The 9,339-nt window shown below is 39.0% G+C and overlaps 1 protein-coding gene across 1 annotated transcript; it reads right to left on the bottom strand.

Moving 5' to 3' along the window:
• Positions 1-240: 240 nt before the first annotated feature.
• On the bottom strand, positions 241-5,742 carry barhl1b (BarH-like homeobox 1b). The gene is made up of 3 exons (XM_077232925.1): positions 4,515-5,742; positions 2,743-2,965; positions 241-1,681 (listed from the first exon to the last, which is right to left on the bottom strand). The coding sequence occupies exons 1-3, from the start codon at positions 4,966-4,968 to the stop codon at positions 1,390-1,392; spliced, it is 969 nt and encodes a 322-aa protein (XP_077089040.1). The 5' UTR covers positions 4,969-5,742; the 3' UTR covers positions 241-1,389.
• Between the last annotated feature and the right edge of the window lie 3,597 nt (positions 5,743-9,339).

Here is a 9,339-nt window from a genome sequence, read left to right on the forward strand (position 1 = left end):
GGCACATACAATGGTTGCAAGTTATTTTCCTTGTTGCAAAGTGCAGAGGTAAGTTTTGCAATATGATTTTTCTTAATTCATACATTTTTATGTGGCAGTGTTCAGGTTTGGCACGCGCATTATGCACCGGCATACCTTTTATTTTGGCTGTTGATTTAGTGTAATTGAATTGTCTGTGAGAACACGAGTGTATATTTATCCAGTATTTGTATAGGCTACCTCCAAATTCTCAGTCAGTGGTAAATTAATGAAAGATCTTTATTAGCACATTTATAAAAGTAATTCTCCTTGCGTAAAGACCACCCTCCCCCGCACATCCAGCAGTTTTAAGAGTTTTCCAGAAGTTCACACCGCTAAGCACACGGGGCACGAACGAAAATAATTTGGGATTACGAGAATCATTACTTCACAAATCATTATTCTCAATATACAGCTTCACCAAAAAGAATGACAAGATATTTCAACGGTTTTATACAGAGTTATTGCACAATGCCTGGGCGAACACTTCATTTCCTTGACGTCGTATTGACCACAAAGTGATCTGAAACGAGGACTTGGCGTTTTCCCATCAACATCAAAGTGATACTGCTGGCAGTTGTGCAGGATTACAGAAACGAAAAAAGCAGCACAAAAAATAATCGATTGATAGTCGATTAATAATCCATCTCGTCCAATCCACCTGCTTGTTCTGTTTAGGTATGGAACTCCGTATACCATTAAACTGTTTGCCAAATAGAAAAGTGGCACTTCTTCATTTAAGTTGCTTTTTCATTTTGTAGAGACGTTTTTCATTTCTAATGTGCTGCTCACGTCAATCTCACCTGTTAACGTAAGGCTTGGAAATATGATACAAAAAGAGAAAATTCGAGATTTGTCTTTCAACATAAAACAAAATATTCTTATTTACACTTCTTTTCCTTTATACATTTTAGAGGGTTACTACAAAGCCCACGACTTATTAACGTGTGACCTGGATTTGATCTCAGGATAATTAAATATGAATCTAACATTTAAATATTCTTTGCGTCAGGGATTCACCAACAATTCACATTTGTATTATTGGCTAGATAAAGTAATAATAACAATAATTTGTGAAACGAAGCGTCCCTGTAAGTAGGCATGTCCCGCTATTATTGCGTTAAGTAGCCTCACTGTTTGTATTTGTTTTCTCCAGATTTAACATTTAGGGTAAACAAAAACATATAAGTTAAAAAAAACCGAATATAAATAATTAAATAAATTTGAAAAAATGTATCCAACCACTTTTTGTGTCTCCGCTTGTTTTTGTGGCTTTGTAATATATTTCGAATATTTTGTCACCAGTAAAATTGTTCTTTGATGGTGAAGTTCAGAGCTGCCATGTATTGCACCGAGTCCGAATCGCGGCGTTCATCGCGGTGGCGTTGGTCTGGACAGCACACCGGAGAGGGGGGGCAGAGGCGGCGGCTCGTTGGCGCCCTGGAGACCGTGCAGGAGAATCCGGGGAACGAGAGGACGCTGCAACGCCGGCGGGGGCGCCGAGGGGCCCCTGTATAAGTACAGCGCTGCTCCAGGGTCCAGATTCGACACCAGGCTTTGAGGGTAGAAATACGGCGAGGGGAACATCCTTTGTAGCGCAGAATAATTTCCAGCCTCCGCTAACAATTCCAGTCCGACCGCCGTTTGCCTCTTCCACTTCGTCCTTTTTTTTCCAAGAGGAAAGAGAATAATGTCAGTATAGAAAAAAATATTCAATGACTAGTGTTTAATATACTCATACAAATATGTGACGTTCAAAAGAAATATCACCGTACTATTCCCAAGCGAAACATAAAACCCAGAGTTCGGAGAAATAAAAACGGAATTCTCTGTGATTTATCTCCTATTTCTAAGTATCTGTATGAATATCAATTTTAACGACACAATTCAACGTTAAGGAGAGAAAGGACAAAAAAGAAAGAAAAAAAAGAAAAGAAAACAGAGTCTTTTACATCTAAAAGGTTGATAAAAGTGAAATTAGATTAAATGCCTCTCCATATGAGGGGACATAAGTGCTGAGAGTTATGGGAAAGTTTCTTCAAGTATGTTGACATTTAATTCACATTAATTGTGTATATAAGGTAAAAGGCATCGAATTACACATATTTAAGTAATTAATTTGAACAATAATTGGTCATTTTATTTTATTAGTCATGCATCATTCGTGGTTCAAAATGTGTATATTTCAAATCTATTAGCTTGGCACGAAATTAGATGGTGCGAGAATGGAAAAATGTGCAAACAAACCACTTGTAGATGTACATATATCTATTGGTGTATTTTGATTGTTGCTACTGTAATTTTCTCCTCTTTTTTCGAATTTTATTTTTGGTTCCATTTTGTAGTTCTTACTAAAGCTATAAAATAAGACTTATGTGACTGTTAGAGCCTCTTCAAACCTGAAAAAGTTAGAATTAGAATATTTTATTTAAATGTGGATAATAATTCTGCAGCATTTCATTTCGTTTTAGTGGAGAAAAACTGATGCAACGACGTCACCTGATTATTGTTTTTGGCAGGAGACTCCACAACCAACGAGAAAATAATATGATATAGGCCTATATACCCAAGAAGCACATTTTCGTCAATACTAGAAAATTACCTAGACATTGATATAAGAATAATTACAATGTAATTTCTGCCGCCTTATTGTTATTATTATTTGAATGTTTCTGGGATGTGTGCAATGCATTTATTTCTGTTTCCAGCTGACCACATGCTCACCTCCTGTTCTGGTACCAGGTTTTGACCTGCGTGTCGGTCAGGTTGAGAGAAGCTGCCAGCTCCATTCTGTCCTGCACGCTCAGGTACTTCTGACGCTCAAAACTGCGCTCCAGCTGGGCGAGCTGATGGTCAGTGAAGGCGGTCCGCGCTTTCCGAGGCTTCTTCAGGCGAACCTGCGGGCTGTCTCTGCTGCTCGAGATCTCCCTGTCGCCCTCCTCTTTCACTGAAACATCACATAGAACGGAAGGGCATTGCTTAATCCACTTTAACACGAGTTAGTTAGCCAGTCCATGTGTTTCAGTATTGGCAAGTCGTTATGGTGTCAAAGGTTTCCACATATCCTATGCTAAACCCTTGATGTTCTCGTGCGTGCCTGTAATTCTTTCAAGCAGTTTTCAGATTTTTATTTTCAGAATTTGAATACACGAGGGCTGTGATATTTAATTTACCAATATCTCCTATCTAAACCAAACTCGTTTCTCTCTGAACCCAGAAAGAGAGGGACACGACGCGAGAGACCTTGCCAGTCGAGTAGTTGAGTCGTATCTCAAGAAGCACAATAATCCGGCTAATTGAGCCACAAGGGATGGAAACCTTTCAACCGAGACCGGAGAAACTTCACAGGGACGGGGATAAGAGCGAAATAAAGAGCGGGCCGACCCCGTGCGTTACAAATCTGATTAGCACTGGGACAAATTGCATAAAATCCCTGAAATATAAGGGGGTAGAAAAGGCCAAAATCAAAGCAGCGCGCACACTCTTTACAAGCGCTCTGGAGATGGAATGGCTTTGATTTGTAGAGCATTAATTTTGATCACCGCGCCTATAGACTTGCCAAGCTAATCATTTCTTGATGTGAGAGTAGAAATATATTTGTAATCATATAGCTGAAGGTACAGGAGAATAGATGATACCCGTCATGCTCTACTTCCACAAAGAGAGCAAGATTGTGATAACACTTTAACAAAATGATCAGAATCTAGCGACAACACCAGTCCATAGGCCAAATACATGAACATCAACAATCATAAACACGTGCAAACCATAATGCTCATATAACAAAATAAATATATAATAACAATAATATTATTTGTAATAATAATATTAAATAATAGGCCTAATAAAAAAAACGTCCTGACATTTCCCTACATTTATCAACAGTGCTGGCCTTTGTGTTTGCATCATGGAATCAACCTAATGATATGAAACGGTCTTTCACTCTGTTTTTCCTCAGATGTAATTTCACCTGGACAAATCCTTAATTAATCTAGCTGATTATGTTTCTTTGTTCACCTTCCTTTTCCCTGCTCCTCAAAATAAACTTTAAACTAATAAGCACGTTAAAATGTACAATAACATACACTTGCAAATAGCGAATAACCACATAAACAAAATTGAATGCACTGTAGCCACAAAAATCTATTCAATATACAATACAATATCAGTAAACATATTTTATATGAATATTACGATAGTTGCTTGTAAATGTTTTTTGTTTATAAAAGGAGTATGTCGTGCTTTCTATCAATCTATCTATCTATCATATAAGCTGCTTTTTTATAGCAAAACTGTCTATAATTGAACGAATGAAATGAATAAAAGAATCATGAAAATTATTTTTATTTCTACCTCTAAATTACTTTAAAAACATAGCCAAGGATAGTCAGCAAGCCAGCCTGTTTGAACTCTTTGCTATATAAATATGTCAAGTTATAATTAATGTGCTATATATTAAAACACCATTAAAAACGAGCTGTTATTTTTTTTTTTACCTTTGTATTCACTGTCTGACGATGAGTTACTGTGGATCTTTTCAATGAAGTCGTCTGCGATTTTAGATGCCAGTCTCCCTGTCTCCTGTGTCGGCTGGCCGTTACTGGAGTATGGGGCACACGCCGCTAAGGGTTTACAGTCAGCCAGAATATCTCTTATTAGGAAGGATGAAGTGACAGTCCGAGGTTGAGATCCAGCAGAGATCGGGCCGTGCTGTAAATGGGACGCGAGCACGAGCGGGTGACCCTGTCTCTGCGCCGCATCCTCACCGCACTCCCGCCTCGGAGACGGAGGAGAAGAACAACCGCTCTCTAAGTCTGACCTGGGGCTGAACTCCAGCGGGGACCGGCATTCACCTACCAAACTGTCCCCCTTAGCGATGACTGGGCTTCCTGGCCTGTGGGATAGCAGGGAGTCGATTCCAAAACTGGAGCCGTTGGTGGACGCTTCCATCTCCACACTGCTGCTTGCGTGAAGCTTCTGTTCAGATTATCATCTGTATTTAACCAAGTTCTGCGTGAATGGCGCTCGATTTAATAGCGATCTATCCAGGAGAAAAATCCAATGCGGAATCGGAAATGAGAAATATGCATCCCCTGTCTGGAAAAAAACTTTCTTCTTCCTTGAGGACTTTTAGTTTAAGTTTAAAAAGAAAAAGGAGGTTTATTGAGGAGGTTCTGTATGAAGTAGGCTACACAGACCCTGCCTCTTTTTTTTCTTAAGCTCCTCACTCACTCCTTTAAAAAAAATCGATACAGCCTAAATATACTCTAGGCTGATAAATTTAATTATTTTTTTCAATCCCGGTATTTTTTGAAGACACGAGACGCATCGATGGTGGCTTTGAATTATTTATCAAATTATTTCAAAAAGCTGTTCTGAAGTAACAGTGTTAGTGTTAAACCACAAGGTAGCCTACTTAGAGGGCGCGCGCATTTCAGCACCACGGACAGAAGCAAACTGCAGCAACTCGAGCCTCGCGCTATTGAGCAGCTGAAATGTTCATCAGTTCAAAGGTAGTTCGCTGTGGCGAGTTGTAGAGTGGAATCCGGATGGAAAAGGTAAGGGCATTCTGTGCCAGCGCAGGTGATGCAATGCGAAATCGTTGGACGGTAGAGCGCAGGGAAAAACGTTGCGAGAAGACAGAAGCACAAATGAGGTAATGCAGGTTAAATACACACATTGGGGAACGGAAAGCCAGATAAAGCTTAACAAATGAACTTGTGCACAACTCAGTGGCTAGGTTTTAAGAGCACCCCTTCCACGTGAGTCCCCAGCGACTCGCTTCCATTGGTTAGGAGGTGTTTTGGGGTGTTGACTTGCTCAGTAAGATGAAACTGGACCCCCCCACGCCCAATAAACCCCTCCCCACAGGTCGCCCACTTTGATTAAAAGAGACACTGAATTCATTAGGAGTCTGGGATCCAACTGTTTACAGGCAATTTTCAACACTGTTTGCTTTCATTACATCATTGATGAGCCTTATAATGGGGTTATTATGAGGAGTGTGGAGATTCTTTCTCTCCTCTGCTCATAGCGCGCGTGGAGTCACGTCTTGACCACTTTCTCACAATTCCCATTTTTCTTATATAATTCCCTTATAGTTTCTACTAAAAGTTGAATTTAAGCATTGATGTTATTTAATTCTAATTATAATATTTTAAGACACTTCTAACATAAAATTCTGGCCTGAAGGCATCTAGATAAAAAAGCCAATTACGTGACCCTCATTCTTATTCAAAAATAGGCTACACAAAGAAATCCAATTCATACCCGAAATGACATAAATACACTTTTGTTAAGATAAACATGTTTTCAGTCTCTGTATTAAAGTCATTTTATTTATATCGAGCGATTAAAGTATCAAATATCTGATTGTAAGTGAGAATGTAACAAAACAATTCTCGTTTAAAAAGCTGAATTTAAAAAGGGGGGGGGGGGGGGTAGAAATGTTAGCATACAAAGTTTTGCAAAAATAAATAAGCAGAGATGCTATGCATGTTTTAACATATAAATCAAAGTTAGTCTGGCATAACCAACATGGAAGCCATTTTGGTGTCACGTGACATCATAAAACAGAGAGAACCCTGACTGTTTTAATTATTGAAGTTTTAATAATTTCACATTTTCACATAAATATTTTATCCTGGTCGAATGGATTAAATTCTTGATATAATGCAAAACTGCATAATGTATTATTGGCCATTTAAAAAATTGTTTATAAAAATAATTATGTTGTTTACACTCAAGTGTATTAAGGAAACTATTTTAGTAGCCTAGCATATTTTTTTACACACTTGATATATTATTTATATAATTTGATACTTATAGCCTATCGGAACGGCTTTCTTGTGTTTAAATTGTGTAAACTGTAGAAACACTACTGTCAACAAAACAACAACCCATAGTAGCCTAATAAGTGGTGTAAAAAAAGAAAGAAAAAAAGTCGGGTAATAGGTCTAATTATTTACAGGCTATTAAGCCACTACTAGTGCTTAATTCTATCATTAATCGTCAAGATCAGAATACGAGTTGTATTTTGTGCTTTAATACCATAACACAGGGCTGTTTGTTGGATTCGCTCGTTACGTTAGTGTTCTTTTCTTTTTCCAATCCACAAAACACGATTATCGAACAACCGTGTCGTTTAGTTCATAACAACTATCTAATTTATGCAATGTTAATGAGCAATAATGAGGGCGACTACTCTTTCTGAAAGCCCAGCGTGACATAAAACTCTAACATGCATGAAAAACTATTGTCCTGCCTTTCACGTCTTTCTCTCAAACAGTTAGCCCCTCGTGTTTTTTCGACAGGTCCCAATAATCGAGCCCCCCATCAGAACAGCAGATTGGAAGCGCTATTCGGCCGCAGACAACGGCAGGTTAGTGAATCCGCTCCCCGCTCCCAAGGGGTGTCAACGCGGCTGCAAGCTGTCACGATGAGGCGGGGTGCAAGCGCACTCACTTTAGTTCAGAGTCTCATAAGGATGCCCACTGCGTGTGATGGCAATCTTTCTTTTCTTTCTGTTTTTAAGTCTCTGTGGCAGACCATGACAGGAGATATCTAGCCTATCTGTGGAATGTTTTTGGCTTTTTTTGTTAGATAAATAAAATCCAGACCTCTTAGTGCAGTGACAACAGGTGCAATAAGACTTAATATTTGTTTTTAACTTAAAATGTTTAATAAAAACGAATCTTTATCTTTTATCAGTTAACCAATAAAGATAAAGCGCTTAATGGCTGCCTTGGTGTAAGGCACATTTCTGCTTTGCATTGGTTTTTCTTCAATTGTCACATAATGGCTCAAAAACTCTTTTCATTTAAAGCACTATGCCCTGGTATTTACTTGAGTTTTTTTGTTGTTGATGTTGTTTTGCATGTTATTAAATTTATTAAATTTAAAAATGACTCCAATTGTTTTACCAAAGTGTTACCAAGATGTTTGTATAGTAAGTAAAAGCTATAAATATTAGGTAAAACACACACACACACACACACACACACACACACACACACACACACACACACACACACACACACACACACACACACACACACACACACACACACACACACACACACAATTCTGAAAAAAGTCATACCAAATTGTAAATTATTTTATATGACTTATAACATTGATAAAGCTTTAGTGATTGACTTAATACCATTACCATACCAAACCTTTCACAGAAATCCTGGAATCCTGGAACTGGAGTAAATCTCACAAGTTGGACAATTTGTTGTAAGTATACCATTAATATAGAGGACAGAAATTCAGGAACCTGACACACCAAATGGAGATGCACATAAACATCCTCGAAAAATCTGTCACTCAAACACTTGTATTTAATGTAAATCCTCTGATTGTTTGAAGATTTGAGGAAGAGGCAGAAGAGATGGGTGGCAAGAGGCTTCAAAGACGTTTGATCTTTCCTCACCTCAGGTGAAAACAATGTTTTGAATTTCATTTATTTATTCTGTTCCATGTTTGTTAAATATATATTTGGATATGTTCAGGAAAATGGTACGTCGTTCCTGGATAAACTTTGGCATCGCTGTCATTTTGAAACATTGAGTAAAACATGCCTTGGATAAAAAAAAAGATGTGTAAAAGGAATGAAATGTTGACTTCAGTCAACAAACAAACATTGTACGAAAAAAAAAGGGCACACCCTGGACCAGTCAGCAATGCAAATGATGCACCTTAAAGCCATCAGGTGTGAGATTTGACAGAAAATAATGAGAACCGCTGAATCTTTTATAAGGTTAACACTCACATTTCCCAGTCAGCTGTCACACAAGAAAGACTTTAGCGCATTCACGCTGGAGAAATATACCTTTATTGGCTCATTAAAGCTGACAGGGGGTTCGGGACCGCCAGCACTCAGGCTCGGGACCGCCGGTGCGCCACCCCGTTTTGTGTCAGTAATTTGCAGAGGAGATACACCTACCTTGAAAAAAAAGAAGGGGAAAATTATGAAGGGAGCAAGAATGAGAGAGTGAAATGGCAGAAGCTGGTGGGGCGAGTGCCGAAAGATGCGGGTGCCAGAGGTGGGGAGGGGGGGTGTAAGGAAGGGCCTTGGGGGAGGGTGGAAAGATCGCTAGCACGCCAGGAGTCTGATTCTCTCCTAATTGGAAGCATTGGGCATTGTCAACTGAGGATTTTCAGTCGCTCACTGACAGGTAGAGTCGTCAGGATGATAGCCCACTTGTCAGCGCAAAACACCAATAAAAACAAACCACTTTTGATTTAATTGGAGGCCTAGCCATAGTGGGCTAGGACTGAACGGGTTGGGGGTTGTGGATTGCTTCAGGGAAAAAC

The sequence above is a fragment of the Siphateles boraxobius genome, unplaced genomic scaffold (assembly GCF_051911475.1).
Source record: "Siphateles boraxobius isolate OS27281-9 unplaced genomic scaffold, OSU_SipBor_1 18, whole genome shotgun sequence".
Classification (NCBI taxonomy): Eukaryota; Metazoa; Chordata; class Actinopteri; order Cypriniformes; family Leuciscidae; genus Siphateles; species Siphateles boraxobius.

What these genes read in the sequence shown, in the direction of transcription:
- barhl1b (XM_077232925.1), bottom strand. Translation starts at nt 4,968, where the DNA reads ATGGAAGCGTCCACCAACGGCTCCAGTTTTGGAATCGACTCCCTGCTA. An exon ending in GTCAGACAGTGAATACAAAG is followed by an intron (nt 2,966 to 4,514) that starts GTAAAAAAAAAA and finishes GTGATGTTTCAG; the next exon opens with TGAAAGAGGAGGGCGACAGG. An exon ending in ACCTGGTACCAGAACAGGAG is followed by an intron (nt 1,682 to 2,742) that starts GTGAGCATGTGG and finishes TGGAAAAAAAAG; the next exon opens with GACGAAGTGGAAGAGGCAAA.